Here is an 18,860-nt window from a genome sequence, read left to right as displayed (position 1 = left end):
CTCTATGGCTAGGAATGGGAAGAAGATATGACCAAGGACAGGGACATACAGGTTTATGGTAATGTTCTATTTCTTAAGCTCGGTGAGACCTATGAAAGGTTTATCACGTATTAACATATTTGCATTTATGACATATTCAAAAATACAAAAATTATGAAACACGCCTCATCTGAAGGACCTACACGTAGACACGTGTAAAACTGTGTCTGTATGAGCAGAGAAAAAGAGGGTAGAAGAACATACAAGACTGGTAATACTGGCTCCTTGAGAGAACAGTAAGTTGTTTATTTTTAATAGGCCTTTGTATGATTCCATTTGCTAATGATATCTGTTGCCATGATATCTGTTAATATGAATTTTTATAGTGAACCTGATATAATAATAATTTAAAGGACAAAAGTTTTAAATAAGAGTCAAAGCAAAAAGATCCTAGCTCTCAAGTCAGAGCCTACATATGAATTAGTAAGTACTACGAAAAGCTAGCATAGTACAAATTGACTATTGTTAAAAGAAAGCATTTTAGTTCAAAATGGTATTAAAAAAAAGTTATTTAGAAAGCTACGTTTCAAGTCAGAACCTCACATTTTACTAAATATCAAAATTAATTTCAGATGGATTAAAAATAACAAATAAAAAGATGCATTAAAAAGAATAAATCAAACTATAAAGAAAAACAAATTCTCTCCACTTTCTTGTCAGTTTTCTTCACAATATATTTATTTGGTTTCTTCCCTCCTGTCTCCTTGAGGCAGTCAGAGCCAGCCAGGTTAACGGCCCTGGGATAGGAGAAACCAACAGAGCTCAAGGAGACACCAGAGTTTGGCAGGGCCAAGCAGGCAAGTAAGTCTGGCAGGACCTTCACGGTCATGGCGAGGAGACAACAAGAGCCAGGAGTGTGGTCAGTGGCAAAGAAACAATTAGGGCTAAGGAGGTGACAAGGACCATCCAGAGTTAGAGGTGAAGAGATGGTCAGAGCTGACTGGCAACGTCAAAGCTGAGAAGGTGATGGTGCATGTGTCGGAACACTGTTTCATAAAGTAGAATGAGCAAATGTATAAATATATTAAAGATAATGTAAGCCAAATTTTTCAATATTGAAGGAAGAAAGCTATAAATATAATAAGTTTGAGACTACACTGAACCAAGTGGTTTTAAATCAGAATTGAAGGTATCTATGTATAAACTTGTGTTTCCTACATCCATGAAGAATGCCTAGAAGCGGTAACACTCAAAGAGCAATAAGCAAAATAAGCACACTAACACCCAAATCTTGGCTTCTGAAACCATATCCACCAACCAAACCAGGGCTCCTTGGAGAAATGTCTGATTCCAGGACTGAGATAAGTATAACATGAACCAAAAACTCTGGCTCTCTTGTGGGAAAGAGCCAGGACTGAAAAATTATGGACATCTGTCATAAAGACCCCAAAACTAAGGTGAAAGTCTCCTACTAGCCAAATCTGAGACAACTTTAACATCGAATAAATAATGATACAACCCAGGGTATACTCTCTGGGCTAAATCCGTTAAAACTTAAAAATTTCAATTTGTTTGAAACAAACCGTATCTATTCATTTACACACTGTCTATGGTTGTTTTTGTTATACGCTGGCAGAGCTGACTACTTGCAACAGACACCATAAGGCTCCCTAAGCCTAAACTATTTCTGTGTGGCCCCTTGCAGAGAAAGTACGCCAACTATTCATGTAATACACTGAATAAAATAGAAATCCATGAAATATTTGCTGATATAAAATGAACAAATAATTGGAAGAGAAAAAAACAAGTTCCTCCTTACAAACTAATAAATGGCTTAGGAAATAATGTCATTTAGCAGCAATCACAATAAAGATCAATTATGACAAGAGTCACTGATGAACTAAAACCAGTAAGTGAAGGTTTGTTGAAGAACAGGATATTTACATAGTCTCAATGTATTTCTCCACCAAATACTTATTATCCCAAAAGAGAAAGTAGTAATTTTATAATGAAGAATTCTGGCAGACACCACATTAATCAAATGATCAAAATTAACATCTCCAGTAATACGACAACTGAACGCCACGCACTTCTTGACGTGATACAATGTGACAGAATTGGTATGACTTGTGCGTGACTGCATCCAAAAATGAAAAACCTGAATCATCATGGGCAAATATCAAACAAATCCAAATTAAGGGACATTCTACAAAGTAATTTGCTTCTATTCTTCAAAAATGTGAAGGTCATGGAGGACAAAAATGCTAAAAATAACTATTCTATATTGAAGAATATTCAAGTGACAAGGTAACTTAAATGCAATATATGATTCTCAAATTGGATTAAGAGGAAAAAAAAGAGATTTTTTTCTAAAAAGGGTATTATTGGAATAACTGGTGAAATTTAAATGCTATCTTTGGATTAGATGATACCATTGTATTAATGTTAAATTCCCAGGATTTAAATGGTTGCCTTTGGTTATCTAAGAGAGTGTCTTTTAGGAAATTAACAGGAAAATATTTAAGGTAATAAGGTATCACATCTACAATTTATTCTCGATTTAGAAAAAAATACATACACATATATGTATGTCTGATTATATTTACATAAAATGGAGAATGATAAAGTCTATGTGGTAAAATATTAAATACTGGGAAACATGGTGGAGTTTTAGTAATTCTTTATAAGATTCTTACAACTTTTCTGTAAATTATAAATTAGTTTTCTGAAGCAGAAATTAGTATGTGTGAATATATGATGTGCCTGGAGTAGAGAAAACTCTACCATGCTGTAGTGTTAGAGAACAAGGGCTCTCAGTCACATAGACATGATTCAAATTTTAGTTCTATCACTTTGTACCAACTTTCACCTTCCTGACGTACAAAATAATAGTGATACCGACTACAAGCTATGTGTATACTCCTATGTGTATGTGTAAACATGTCTATATATATATAATTACATTACATATAAACAATTGAACAAAATTAACAGATGGAATGCTTAGCAGAGATTCAAACTCATGGTGAACATCTAGTAAATTTTAGGCATTATCAAGATTAAAAGCAATAAAAAAGTCATAAATGACAGAATAATATATCAGACTGTATAATATAACTTTTAAAGCCCTATCATTAAAAGACACAAAATAAGCTAATAAATGAATATTAGAATACTTCTATGTTATTTTCCCTTACTGAGAATTAAAAAAAAAATTTTTTTTAATGTTTATTTATTTTTGAGAGAGAGAGACAGAGTGTGAGCCGGGGAGGGTCAGAAAGAGAGGGAGTCACAGAATCTGAAGCTGGTTCCAGGTTCTGAGCTGTCAGCACAGAGCCCCATGTGGGGCTCAAAATCACAAACTGTGAGATCATGAGCTGAGCCGAAGTCAGACGCTCAACAGACTGAGCCACCCAGGCGCCCAAAAAGATTTTTATAAAACAAAAATTTTCAATGTCTTTGTGAGTATGCTGAGAAAAGCACTCTAACATATTACACAGTAACTACTCTCAATAATCCTACATAAATCAAAGACAGAAGTTAATTATTATATACACAGGTGTAAACACTGCATTATTTATAAAATCAAAATTTTAGGGGCGCCTGGGTGGCTCGGTCAGTTGAGCACCCGACTTCGGCTCAGGTCATGATCTCACGGACCCTGAGTTCAAGCCCCATGTCAGGCTCTATGCTGACAGCTCAGGGCCTGGAGCCTGCTTCGGATTCCGTGTCTCCTTTTCTCACTGCCCCTTCCCCATTCATTCTCCGTCTCTCTCTGTCTCTCAAAAATGAATAAACGTTCATAAAATAAAATAAAATAAAATAAAATAAAATAAAATAGAATAAGATAAAAATTTTAGAAACATGTAAATGGCACATTCTTTTGGATAGCTATGTAGAGCCAAAAAAAAAAAAAAAACCCATAAGAAAAAAAAAATCAAGAAAATCTCAATTTTGTTAAGAGAGTTTAAGTATTTCATACATTTAATTCAATGAAATTTAGTGGAAGCACACACACCAAACATGTAACAGTTACTATTCCTGGGATTTGGGTATAAATAATATATTTCTTCTATATCATTTTATTTTCTATGCTGAGTATGTATTTTTATATAATTAGGAAAATTAGCAATAACACAATGAAGAATAAAATTAATTTCTACTATACTTAGAATAAAGGGTAAAGTCTGGGGTAAAATATAAAAAAAAAGGCAACAATCTCAAAGCACCAAAACAACTATATTCGAACACAGTGGCCATGATCAGTTTCATCTGTTTTTAATACTATGCCTATATCTTCCCAAGTATCAACAAGTACACTGGCTAAAAGGCAGAATATTATTTTTTACCTGCCTTTATTCTAAAAATAATTTAATATTACAAATCCATAAACTTCTCTATCACAAAAAGCTCTCAACACATAGGGCTACTATCTAAGGAAGACAATAGTTCAGGATATTTTCATAACCATGCACATCTGTTCCCTATAACAGTACTCAGCATACAGAACAGTAATAGTACCATGAATACAGTGGTAGTGTTGTACTTACCTAATCCTTTAGGTGTAATGCCACTACTGTCAGCAGGATTAATGACCCAGTAGTAATATTTTAATGTGTGCATTAGCTGTAATACTGTTCCTACTCTGCGTATGGTGGTATAAATGGTAGCAGTTCCAATAAATTCAGCAGACAAGTAAGTGTATAGGGAGAGCTGAACCTAATACAGAATATTAGCAAAGCATTAAAATAAATTTAAAATGCCTCAAGTGTTTATTATAAATATACATTTTAATTTAAATGCAAATTAGTAAAGGCCAAGAAAGAACCATTTATTATGAGGTTAAAAATAACTTTTAATTAAATATTATTTATATTGAAAAAATCTGCAGCCAACACATTCTAATAAAACTTATTTTAATAAAAGTAATCTAGTGGGTATTACCAATGAAATAATTTTAAATGACTTAATAATCTATCAAAAGTATCTGATAGGAAGACCAAATTATTTAAGAAGTTAACTAGACTAAAGCCTTTAATCAAAGTATATTTCAGCAGCTGAAAGAAACAGAACTAATATCTATCAGCTATATCATACTTGGAAAAAATATACATAGTCCTATATCCTAAAAGTTCAGGTAGTTTCAAATTTTCTTAAGCCACTCCCACAGTATCAGAATCTAAGCATGTAAGCAGAGAGAGGACAAGCCAAACATCTTGTTTAAAAAGTGAACAAACGTCAAGTTTGAATTTAGCACCACAATTAACATGCTAAACAACAAAGGTCAGAACTTATATTATGTAACCAAAGTTGTATGGGAAACTTGAAAACTGTAAAAGGAAGCTCACATTCATGAAAAATGTCCGTTATTATTGACTTCCAGTAGACTATTAACAGGGCTAAATCTGGCTAAATTTAGGTAAAAAAAATAAAAATTTTATCTTGATATCTAAAAAACAATGTATATCTTTATTTTTAAATAAATAATGTTTACAATCATGATATAAACTCTGTATTTACAATAAAAGCAATTTTCCAGTCACTGTGATTGTACTTATCATGGCATAATTAGTTACCTGTTACTTTCTGTTTTCTTAGTCTTAATAATCAGTGTAGCAAATTCTTTCTTGGAAAGATATGAATCACAACCACTAACTTCAGAACGCAGTTATTAGATCCAGTTTAATTTAAACTACAGTTTCATTTAGTTTAATATTTACATATTTCATATTTTGATTGCTGATTCTGTGGAATTCAACTGCTTCAGGTTGACTATAAAACAGGTTGAAAAATCCAAACAAATGCTTTCCACTGGATAGTTTAGGTCCATAACTATAATTTATGATATTACACTAAAATGAAATGAATGAGAACAAAACGTATACCTTTGCAGGTGTATGTATCCAGATGGCTGGGTTGAATAAAATGTGATCACAAAGCTGCTTTAGCAAAGGTGCTCCGTGAGATAAGCCATCAAGGTACTTTGCAAAGGACAAAAATTGCTCCAGGACAGCTCTAGTTATATGGACTCTTGATGACTGAAGAAAAAGAAAAGATTTTCAAGCTAAAAATACCCAGAACATCACATTTTGAAACTGCTGACTTGCAATAAGTACATATGCATTTTCCATATCCACCCCTAATACGTTAAGTATAATATAAAACTGTATATTTCCTTCAGCATTCAAAATCTAATTATATTCAGAAACATAACATTTTAAGATAATTCTCTTAAATGACAGTTTGTTATCTGAATCCCTTTCCAGAACACCTGCAGATAAATAACTCAGGTTAAATGCCACTCTCAACCCAAGCTAAAGAAATAAAGTAAGTTATGAATAAAAATGGTCTCAACCCATTTTTGTGTGAGTTGACTAAAGAAGAGATCTCAAAGAAAATTAAAATGGAATACAATTAATACCATGATCACACACACGCACGCACGCACACACAAATATTGGGAGAGAGAACTATCATGAGATCCAAACCAACTGGAAAACAAATTGACCCCACCATTCCACTAAAGCCTTTCTTCATAAAATCACAAATGAGTTGCACATGGACAAATACAACACATTTAAAAAGGCAAATCTCACTTTCCTGGAAATACTGCCCCCTTTGGCTTTCATGACCCTCAGATTACTCCCCAGTGCCTTCTGCTTAAAAGATGGGAACTGATGGGGCACCTGAATGGCTTAGTAGGTTGTGTTGGACTCTTTGTTTAGGCTCAGGTCATGATCTCACGGTTTGTGAGTTCCAGGCCCACACAGGGTTCCACACTGTCAGCACCGAGGTTGCTTGGGATTCTCTCCTCTCCCTGTCTCTCTGCCCCTCCCCAACTCATGCTGTCTGTCTCTCTCAAATACATAAATAAATTTTTAAAATTAGCTTACAAAATGTTTATTTAAAAAAAAGATGGGATGAGGGGTGGGTGGGAGGGGAAACTGTGTGATGGGCATTGAGGAGGGCACCTGTTGGGATGAGCACTGGGTGTTATATGGAAACCAATTTGACAATAAATTTCATATTAAAAAATAATAAATAAAAATTTAAAAAAAGATGGGGACTGCTGAAACTTATCTTCTCGCTCCTATAAAACCACTCTCCCTAGACGATATTTTATACTTCCACAGCTTCATGTAACAATACCTCTATTCTAAACACTCCATCAAGATTTTCAACTGCCATCACCAATACATAACCTACTATCAATGCCATTTAGAGAAATGACAGACCTTCCATAATTTAAACCAAACCTTAAAGCTGCATTGGTCAATATAGCAGTCACTAGCTATTTGTGGCTACTGAGCCCTTGAAATGTGGCTAGTCCCAGGTGATAGTGTTGTAAGGAAGTATACACTGGATTTTGAAGGTTTAGAATAAAATACAATACAAAGTATCTATTATCCTTTTTTAATTGAGTATATGCTGAAGTGATAATATTTTTGGATATATAAGGTTAAATAAAATACATTATTGTATTAATTTCACATATTATGTTATGAGACATTTTTATTTTTTTATTTTATTTAAAAAAAAGTTTTTAATGTTTATTCATTTATTTTGAGAGAAAGAGAGACACACACAGAGCGTGATTTGGGGAGGGGCAAAGAAAGAGACAGGGTGTGAAGCAGGCTCCAGGCTTTGAGCTGTCCGTACAGAGCCTGACATGGGGCTAAAACCATGAACCACGAGATCACAAACTGAGCTGAGGTCCAATACTTAAATGACTGAGCCACTCAGGCACCCCTATGAGAAATTTTTACATAACATACAAGGCTTGCATTATATTTTGACTGGACAATGCTGCTTTGGAGTATAATTTCAGATGAAAATATTATAGAGTAAATGCTGTTCTTTAAAAGCTGATATTTCAAATTCAAATGTGAAAAATATGTATTACTACACAAATGTTTCCTTCCTCATCTGGTGATCTTTTTTGATCCTCCCTAGGATAAAGAATCACCTACCACTAAACCCTGAAGCACAGGTCACATCACATCTTTATCTCCATTACCAGGGATTAAAGTCCAAATAATAGTATAGGATAATTAAGGTCTAAAAAGGACTAAACTGTCTTACCAATTTTACTTCCCATATGGTATACCTACACTCATCATGCTCATAACAAAGGCAACTCAATACATTTGACATAAGCATGCCATGCATTTCATAAGGGGTCACAAACTCATATGAGTATAATATTCAAATAGTTAACAACAATGTATGAATTAGGGTAGGAGACAATAAATAGTGAGAACTGATGAAGGTACCTAAAGGAATAAAAGTAAAATAAATAAAATAAAATTCAAAACTAGAAAACTTTTCATTGGGCCAAATAAATTATTTCTTTGGAAAATAAGTTTTGCCTATACAACACCAGTTTCCTTCATGTGCCTTCTCTACCATGCTCCCTCAACTTGTAAACCCCTTGCATCTGTTTCCTTTACTTAAAGGTAGATTCAATACTCTTCACTTAGTCATACAGAAAATGTGCATGTTGAGGACTTACTACTTGCCAGGGACTCTCTGTGGCACCGTGGAAAGAACAGTTAACAAAAAGCCCTGAAAAAGCCTTGCCTTCACAGAACTCAAAGTCTAAGAAAGGAGAAGCCTGGGACGTACAACAACATAAAAAGGTAAAATATGTAACAAGTCAGATGTTAGTAAGTACATGAAAAAACAGAGTGGACAGGAAATTTGTGGAAGGGTGATTATGAAAAGGTGTTACTGAGTAGGTACCAATTAGTTTGAAGTATAATATGGATAGCAATTATTTTTTATTACTAGGCTTTTATTACTAGGTGTTTGACAAAACACCAGTGGTGAGTAGATAAGCAATGGTCCTAACAAAGGCTGGGAGAAAAACTTTACATGAAATTTTTTTAAAAAGATGGAAAAATGATCGTAACAAGTAGCTGAATTGTTAAAGAGTGGGAAGTGGAAGACACAAACAAATAAGTCTTTAAGGAAAAAGAAAAATCAAAGCTTGGGCAGTCATTTTAAAGGAACTTTAATGAGAAGAATGCAATGTTTTTAAAATTTTTAACCACTTTATTCATGGGTAGGGAAAAAAATTAAAACAAGAGATCAATGGTTATATAAAGCTTTAGCCAGCCCCTTCACTAGCTATAATTTCAGATAGCTTATCTTATAGACTATAATTTTATTCAGTAATGATGATTTCAAGAACATTATCTGATAAATCCTGTTTTTACACTTAAAATTCTGAAATAGAACAGTCAGATCCTGTTCCTAGATAAACATTTTCAGAGATCAGATTTTATTCTATAAAACTGTCATGTGTTTGCAAAGAACAATAAGGCAATATAAAATCAGACTGGCCATTATGCACGTATTCATTTGAGGAAGTAATTCATAATTTGGAAACAAGTTTTCAACTTGCTCTGTGTTATAAAAAGATACCCTAGAAGCATCACATGAGGCATTCCTTCCACATTACTAAAAAAAAAAAAGTATCAGTTTTTTCATAGCAATTAAGCTCTTGGGTAGTAATTTTTATTCTAACATTTATCTTTAGGAAATATCTTCCTAAAACTGTGTTTTGTTTTGTTTTGTTTTGTTTTGTTTTGTTTTTTATTGGCCTACTCAAAATCCCACCAGGCAGAAAATGAAAGTTCCTTCAGTAGCATGTTACCTTTACCATAAGTAGTACTTATTCCTCCTGCCTTGCATTACTATTAATTATTCACATGTCTTTCTTTCCTGTTATAAAAGAGAATACTATGTTATTCATCTTTTTTTTGTGTCTGGTGCCTGCCATAATTCCTCAGCAGAAGAGAATAAGAAAAGACAAAACACAGATTAGGAGAAAAGAAGATATCCAACTCTGCTTTAATGAGTTTCGTTTGAATGATTGCTTTGAAATATTCTTTATTTTGATATTTGCTGTCATTTTCTCAAGTAAAGCTGTTTAAAAAGAGAGTTATACTTGGATAATTTATAGTTATAAATCTGTAAACTGTATGCTCTGAAATTTAAACTATGTAACAGTACTTTTGTGTGGTGACTGAACACATAACTTATAAAATGAACTATATGAACTGTGATAGAAGATATTGGAAATAGAACTTGAGAGGCTAGGGGAAAAAGTTAGATGGTAACATTTCACTCCATAAGTAACTAAATCAAATAGAGGCAATAGATGTTAAAGCGAGAAGTTGCTATTCAGTAAGAAGAGGTCTTTCCCACATTTAGAGCGGCCCACCATGGAATGGATTAGCAGAAATGTTCATTTAAAATTTTTTTTAATGTTTATTCATTTTTGAGAGAGACAGAGAGACTTAGCACGAGTGGGGGAAGGGGCAGAGAGAGAGGGAAACAAAGACAGAATCCAAAGCAGGCTCCAGGCTCTGAGCTGTCAGCACAGAGCCCGACATGGGATCTGTGAGATCATGACCTGAGCCAAAGTCGAACGCTTAACTGACTGAGTCACCTGTACGCCCCAGAAATGCTCATTTTTATTGCAGAAACCACTCTACACATACAGAATATATACTATATTATTAAGGAAATTGTGGAAAATTATTTTAATTACTACAGGTACATCATAAAGTAGTTGATCCTCAACATCCATCTCACTCCTTTTAGGACACCAAGATTGAGCTCTAAATAGCTTAATCCAGTATGAGTCATTTATGTGTTGTTGTTGTTGCTGTTGTTTGGGGGAGACAGGTAGAAAGCAATTAGTTCAGAGAACCATGGCAACAAATGATTCAAAGTAGGTCAAGACCCAAGCTGACTATCAAATTAGAGAGACGGATGTCCTTCAGTATCTGGCAGAAGGAGCTCTTCTGCCTACCCCCAATCTGGATGTGAAGGCCTATAGCACTAAGTCTACCCAGAAACCTTCTTTTTACCACAAAGGACAGCAGCTATATCATCAAATAAAATCATCAGTGACTTGGCAGAGCAGACATACAGAAAAAACCTAGGTCCTTAATGACATAATGGAGCCTCAGACAACCAAACCCTAAAGCCCAACCTAATGGATATATTGGATATAGGTTTTACTGGCTGTGCTGATCTATTCCCCAACCTTCCCCATCCTATTTTATGCTCCAGAGGCTCCCATGCCTGTTGGCTTCCTGTTGGGTTTGACTAGTTAGAGACACCAGCAGGAAACTAGAGGCCAGGAGGAAAATGAAGTTGGGGTATTTATTCTACTAGCTTCACCCCTTCAGGCCAAAACACCACATTCTTTTACTTAAGACCACACTCCAGTTGGGTATGATTTCTTCCAGAACTACAAAACTTTCTCTTTGAGTTATGGTAAACAATCCTCTCATCTCTTCAAACCTTGCTGATTTCCCTTAACAAGGGAACTTAAGGCCGATGCAGGGCTTGAACTCACGAACCATGAGATCATGACAGGAGCCGAAGTCGGACGTTTACCTGACTGAGCCACCCAGGCACCCCACTAAGTTACACCTTCTAAGACAAGGACATAAAGCTAAGTGATAGTTAACTATTAGCTTGTTATTAGTTGATGATAAAATAAAAATGGAACTTTAAAAAAGTAACTAAATAAAAATAAAAATGTAAACTTTATTATCTATACTATTCACCCAGGAACTGATGTTTAAAATAAAGCAGTATGAATATTCATCTGTAAAGGTGAAAAACATTCTTTTAGGTACTCAAACAAGTATGAAAGTGCTTTTCATTTATTCAATTTAATCCAACAACTATTTATTGAGGCAGGCACTCTTTTAGGTCCTGAAGACACAACAATAAGGTGAGAACAAAAAAGATACAGTCCCTGCTTTCATCCAGCTGATGCTTATATTCTAGTGAAAAGAGGCAGAAAATAAACAAGTAAAAAACGTCCGACTTGTGCTCTCAAAAATCAGTAGAGAGATAGTGATGACTATGGAAGGGCTACTATTCTATTTAGAGGGATGAGTGAAGACTTCTCTGATAAGATGTCATAAGTAAAATCATAAAAGAAGTGTAGAATCAAGCCATGTGGACATCTACAAAATGAGTGATGAAAGCAACGTGAAAAGAAAATGCAGAAGTCTTGACATGGATTCATGCTTGCCATTTTAGCTTTTAAGGGAAAGGCAAAAAGGCTTTTTCATGGCCAGTGCGTCTATAACAGAGAAAGCATGAAGGGGTATAATGAGATGATGTCAAAGGTAAGAGAATTGTGAATTTACTTTGAGAAGGACGAAGTAGTAAAGTATGGCATATTTTAGGAAGATTAGTCTGACTGCAAGAAAAATAGACTGTGGATAACCAATGGTGATCGACGGTGATTGAAACAGGATGGTATCAATGTGATACAGAAAGGACTAGGATCGTAAGTAGGAAGAAGTCATTCATTCTGGATATGTTTTAATACCAAGACAAGATAATCTGGATAGAATATGGATTTATTGTGTGAATAGAGTCAAAAAGTATTAACATTTTTGGTCTGAACTACTGGGTGAATGGCAATGCTATTAACTAAAATAGAGAAAACTGAAGGATGAAAGATGTGAAAGGAAAATCAGTCCTTAAAATTGAGAAAGAGGAGGCGTGAGTAGGAGAGAATAAAATAGGGGACCAAGGAGGTAGGAAGAAAACAAAGAAAGGATGCTGTTACAAAATACAATTGAAGAAAGCATTTCAAGGAAAGAATGTTAAACTGAAATGTTAACAGACCAAATAAGATGAAAACTGAAAACCTTAAGATGTAACAATATGAAGACTACTGGTGACACTGACATGAGCCATTTGAAGGATAAAAGCCTGGGGGCGCCTGGGTGGCTCAGTTGGTTAAGTGGCCGACTTAGGCTCAGGTCATGATCTCGTGGTCTGTGAGTTCGAGCCCCGCGTCAGGCTCTGTGCTGACAGCTCAGAGCCTGGAGCCTGTTTCAGATTCTGTGTCTCCCTCTCTCTGACCCTCCCCCGTTCATGCTCTGTCTCCCTCTGTCTCAAAAATAAATAAACGTATAAATAAATAAATAGATAAATAAATAAATAAATAAATAAGCCTGATTGGGATAGGAATGGATCTAAGACTAAATAGGATTCCAGGAATATAAAGATGGTTTAACATTTGAAAAGTAATTAATATAATTCACTAAGAAAAAATTGAAGAAACATCTTAATTTTCTCAAATAATGCAGAAAAACATTTGGTAAAATTCACCTGTTTATGATAAGGAAAACTTCTCAGCAAACTTATAGTGGACAGTTTCTTAATTTGATTTAAAAATCGACTAGGGGTACCCAGGTGGCTTAGCCAGTTAAGCATCCGACTCTTAATTTCAGCTCAGGTCATGATCTCACGGTTCAGGAGATCAAACTGTCAGTGTGGAACCTACTTGGGATTCTCTCTCCCTCTCACTCTGCTCCTCTCTCACTTGCATGTGTTCTTTCCCTTTCTCTCAAAATAAATAAACATTCTTTAAAAAATAAATAAAAATCTACTGAAAGTAATCTACAGCATATACCACACTTAGTGGCCAATTATTGAAAGCTTTGCAAATGAGCTCTGGAATAAGATAGGGATGCTCACTATTACAACTTCTGTTTGGCACTATACTGTAAGTCTTAGTACAATATCAAGGGGAAAAACACAAATAGAGTAAGTATTAGGAAGATATAAAATTTTCTACAAGTAAATGTTTCTGAAAAATTGACAAACTACGAGAATTAGAAGAGTAGCAAGACGTATATAAAAGGTCAACATGGGGGCGCCTGGGTGGCTCAGTCGGTTGAGCGGCCGACTTCGGCTCAGGTCATGATCTCACGGTCCGTGAGTTCAAGCCCCACGTCGGGCTCTGTGCTGACAGCTCGGAGCCTGGAGCCTGTTTCGGATTCTGTGTCTCCCTCTCTCTGACCCTCCCCCGTTCATGCTCTGTCTCTCTCTGTCTCAAAAATAAATAAACGTTAAAAAAAATTTTTTTTAAAAATAAAAGGTCAACATGAACACCAATTATATTTCTATATATCAGTGATAAAAAAAACTTACATTTGAAAAACCTCAAGAATCTAGGAATAAATTTAGCAAAAAGACAATGTTTTCTACCACAATTCTACCAGAGTCCTAAGTAAACAGAAGCATGCACCAAATGTACGAATTGGAAGGTTTAATATAACACAACGAAACACAATGAAAATCCTAGCATTTTTCTGGTGGAAATTAACAAACTGATATAGATGTTAATGCAAATACCCTTGAATAGCCAAAACAATCTTGAAGATTCTTTCCAAAATGGGATAATCATAAAAGAAAATGAAACAGTGACCTATATTAAAATTAAGGACATTTATTCATCAAAAAATATCAAGAGAGGGGGCGCCTGGGTGGCTGAGTCGGTTAAGCGTCCGACTTTGGCTCAGGTCATGATCTTGCGGTTTTTGAGTTCAAGCCCCGCTTCGGGCTCTGTGCTGACAGCTCAGAGCCTGGAGCCTGCTTCCGATTCTGTGTCTCCCTCTTTCTCTGCCCCTCCCCTGTTCATACTCTGTCTCTTAATAATAAATAAACGTTAAAAAAAATTAAAACAAAAATATCAAGAGAGTGAAAAAGCAGGCTACAGAGGAAGTGATATTTCAGAATGCATCTCCAACAAAGGTCTCAAATACAGGATATAAACAGAATTTCCACAAATCAGTAAAAAAATGATAGACAATTCATATGAAAAAGGATAAACACTTCGAACAGGTATTTAATAAGAGTGGATAACTAAAAGACAGTAAGTATACAAAAATGCTCAATTTAATTTGTCATCAGGGGAATGCAAATTAAAACATAATGTGATCTACAGAATGTAAGACTATCTTTGCAAGTCACATATCTAATGAAGATTAGTGTACAGAATAATAAAAAAAATTGCTACAATTCAATAATGAAAATACCATATTTTTTTTAATGGGCAAAGTTCTAAATAGACATTTCCCTAAGGAAAACATACGAATAGCCAATAAGCACATGAAAAGATACTCAACATGACTAGACAACACAGAAATGCAAATAAAAAATGACATGCCATTTCACACTCACTAGGATAGCTAGAATAAAAAAGACAATTAACAAATGTTGGCAAGGATGTGAAAAACTGGAAACCGCACATACTGTGGATGAAATGAAATTTTCCACTTTGGAAAACAGGCTGGCAGTTTCTCAAGTGGTTACACACAGAATTATGATAGTATCCATCAAATCAATTCATAGGTAAGTATCTACATAAGAGAAATAAAAACATATGTCCACACAAAAACTTGTACATGAAAGTTCATAGCAGCATTAGTCGTAACATCCAAAAGATGGAAAAAACACAAAAGTCTATTGACATCTGAATAGATAGATAAATGTGTTGTATGCATACAATGGAATATTATTCAGCCAAAAAAGAAATGAAGTACTGATATATGCTACAACATGGATGAAATCTTGTACACATGACAATAAGTGAAATAAACAGGATACAAAAAGACCAACACTGTACGATTCCACTTACATGGAACATCTAGAATACACAAAATCATAGAAATAAGAAGTAAATTACAGGTTGCCTAGGAGTGGGGATCTTGGAGGGAAATTGGGGAAATTGGCAAAGGACATGAATAAGTACTCCATCAGTGAGAAAAAGTGGATGTGCAATAAATATATATGAAAATATGTCATATCTTCTTCAAAATTTCAAAAAATGCAAATTAAAACCATAATGAGATAATATTTTCTACCTAAGCTGACAATATAATTTTAAGGTTATTAATTCTGAAAAGGAGGAAGAACTGAATATATCTTTTATTTTGATTTAAAGTTTTCTCACTGAATTTCTAATTTTTAAATTTTTTTTTAAGATCTACTTTTAAGGAATCTCTATACCCAGCATGAAGTTTGAACCCAGAACCCCCAGATCAAGAATTATGCTTCACCAACTGAGCCAGCCAGGTGCTCCAATGAATTTCTAATTTTAAGCTAAGTGTTATGTGTAAGAAAAAAAATGCTCACTTTAGAATTATTTTGATAACCTCACAGCAGATGGATGAAAAATATATTCAAGGGATAGATCCTGGTAGTGATCTTGTCCGTACATAGCAATGGCACATTACATTCATAATATCTAATTTGCATAAGATATAATTTAATATAAGCCTTCTAAAAAATTCTTAATAATCTAGATGTAAAAAATAGTTTTCCATGAAACCAAACACCTCAATGAAAATCTTAATGTATCTGAAAAAATTATTTCATTAAAGAAATGCTACAAATGATCAATCTACTTAATAACCTACTACTTCGCCAATCATCAATCCTTCAAGAAAGAATATTTGTTTTAAAACAAAGACAAGTTACAAGAATTTCAAAGGTAGAACAATCTGAGTTGAAAAAACTATTTCCAAAAGTCTTCTCAATTTTATTTCCAAATGGAAAAATAAGTTTATCCCTCTTATTCAAGGCCTCACCTCTTTATTTCTCAAATAGTTCCATTTTCAGAGCAACTGAATGCTAAAGAGTTAAATGATAAAAATAGGTTTGAGAGAGCTAATGAGGGTGGCAGGTATTTCCTTAGGCAAAAAAAAAAAAAAAGAAAAAGTCAATACGCCATCACTTTTATTCATGACTTCCCATGTTAATTTTTAAAAGAAACTGCATGATACAACTGAACTCTTATGAGCCCATAATAGAAATCCAGCATTCACTACCAGAATAGTACAACTGTGACTAAAGCAAAGGTCATAAGAAAACCAAGACATAAATGACACAAAATGGGAAATATTAAACCCATCTAACTTGTATTGTTTATATTATGTAGTGATTACAGAAAAGCCACCTTAAATATTCAGATATATTAAAAGCAGAGACAAATCACAAACTATTTTTGCTTATTACAAAACAAAGATTTTTTTTACCTTATATAATTGGAAAATAAAGCAAAACCAAGAAATCCATTTAAAATTAAATTGATAAAGCTTCTAAGAAACTTAGTTTGAATGTAAGGATAGTAAAGAAACAACTAGAAAAAAGAGTTAAGGGGAAAAACTTGTAACTTTGACTAAAGGTAGAGAAAAAAAATTTTCTTTAGTTTCTATCTTCACTCAAAATCCCTTAATTATATAGATTTCTAGCATCCAATTTAGTTCAATGTCTATACTTAAGTCCAAATGCAAAATATAAAAGTAAACATTTGTGAATTAGCTAACAACACTGAACAGTTAATGAAAAGAGAAACGATAGAAAAAAATATAATTCAGGATTGTCAGTTGTTCAGCTGTATATACTACACAATAAAACCATCAACACACACCACTTACCTTTTCAAGTAAGTAGCCAATGACTAAAAAGCCTTTTCCACCCAGCATCTGTTCTTGCATGGCTACTGAACTTTTAAGTAGTTCAACCAGGAATGCCAAAAGAGTAGCACTGCATGTAAAGTACAGATAATTACATTATGTAATCATCAAATGTTGATTATAAACATATGACAAAAGGTAACAAGCATATTCAATTCTAATCTCTACTTTGCTGACAATGATTATTACACCTTATGCTGTACAAGAATATATTTTTCTCACAAGCGTGAGGAAACTTGTTTCATCTCTTTAAAATTAAATATAAATCAAAACATAGCTGCATAGTTTTTTTATATTCCAAAGCCAAACACCGAAGTTCATCTATACATATGTATATTATCTGCTTCAAGTAAATCTACCATAAGAAACATACCCACAAATACATCAGTTCTCCATAATAAAGACTTTATCATAATATTGTTTTAAAGAACATGTTATCACAGAGAATTTTAAATGTGTATGCAATATTACTTTTGAGAACACACCTAATTTTTAAAGTAAACTTTTCATTTAGACCTATTTTTTAAAAATAACTTCTAATTTTTTAGAAAATATCCAGAGAAATATGCAAGATGTTTTTTATGTTCATATATGCCTTCAGGAAAGCTCATGAGAGCAGAAAACAAATGATCTGTATAGTATTGAAATGAAAGTGGCAGTTAATTATACAATGTATACACAAACACATAAAAGCACACAAAGAGAAGTGCCAGACAAAGATAAAGCACTTGTTATGTCTGTTGAATGAAGGAAGAAACAAAACAAATAAATAAATAAATGATTGCACTGAATTAAGCTTTGATAATATATTATTTCACCAACTTACACACTGAACAATTTTCAACTAGCAGCATTAATACATGATGGCAATCCTAATTAAGAAAATATATATTCCTTCATTGTATATGCTTCCTGCAGTTTATAACAATAAATGACAACAAGCCAAACTTCATCAGCAATTAAAATTCCTATTTACAATGCTATATAAGGTACCCTAATTTGCCTATTTATATTCATAAGAAAGAGTAAGACCACAAATTAATAAATATATTTTAAATTCACAAGCACTCATTCCTACAAGGAATTAAGAAAATCTGTTAATGAGGGAAACTTGAAAATAACTAAGGTCCAAAAGGAATCTAAAGTGATTCCATTCTCTCAACTTATGCTAACTCTTCTGGTTTCAATAGTATTGACAACACATTTCTCTGAAAATGTGGATATTCTTGTTCAATTCAGAAATATTCTCATTAAAAGAATCAATTGCATATTATCATTATTATTATAAAGACTGTAGTTTAATGGATTATATGACATCAGCTAGAAAAAATATAGTGTAACTGGAAATAAGGTACTCATTACAGGAAATTAAAATTCAAACACATTAATTGGCCCTAATTCTTTTAACCACACAAAAAAAGTAAACTAGTATTACAAGTCAACATAATTCTTTCACTTTGACCTAAAGTTAGACATTTGCAAGAAAAACACAACCACCAAAGAATCTCTTGGAATTTTTTTTAATGTTTCTGTAAAGAAAAACAGCTATTAAGCAATCTAGTCCATTTT

The 18,860-nt window shown here is 33.6% G+C and overlaps 1 protein-coding gene across 5 annotated transcripts in view; it reads right to left on the bottom strand.

Annotated features, from left to right (window-relative positions):
- NBEA (neurobeachin) overlaps nucleotides 1-18,860 on the bottom strand; it is a 673,234-nt gene that overhangs the window by 500,801 nt on the left and 153,573 nt on the right. For all 5 annotated transcript variants that reach the window (XM_049646794.1, XM_049646795.1, XM_049646797.1 and 2 more), the window contains 3 exons: nucleotides 17,253-17,361; nucleotides 5,865-6,017; nucleotides 4,530-4,698 (listed from right to left, as the gene is read on the bottom strand). In XM_049646794.1, coding sequence (XP_049502751.1) covers nucleotides 4,530-4,698; nucleotides 5,865-6,017; nucleotides 17,253-17,361 — 431 coding nt within the window. The remainder of the gene's footprint in view (nucleotides 1-4,529; nucleotides 4,699-5,864; nucleotides 6,018-17,252; nucleotides 17,362-18,860) is intronic.

The sequence above is a fragment of the Panthera uncia genome (assembly GCF_023721935.1).
Source record: "Panthera uncia isolate 11264 chromosome A1 unlocalized genomic scaffold, Puncia_PCG_1.0 HiC_scaffold_16, whole genome shotgun sequence".
In the NCBI taxonomy this organism is placed as follows: Eukaryota; Metazoa; Chordata; class Mammalia; order Carnivora; family Felidae; genus Panthera; species Panthera uncia.
Note: the sequence above shows the minus strand (reverse complement) of the source record. Positions and strands in the feature narration are given on the sequence as shown.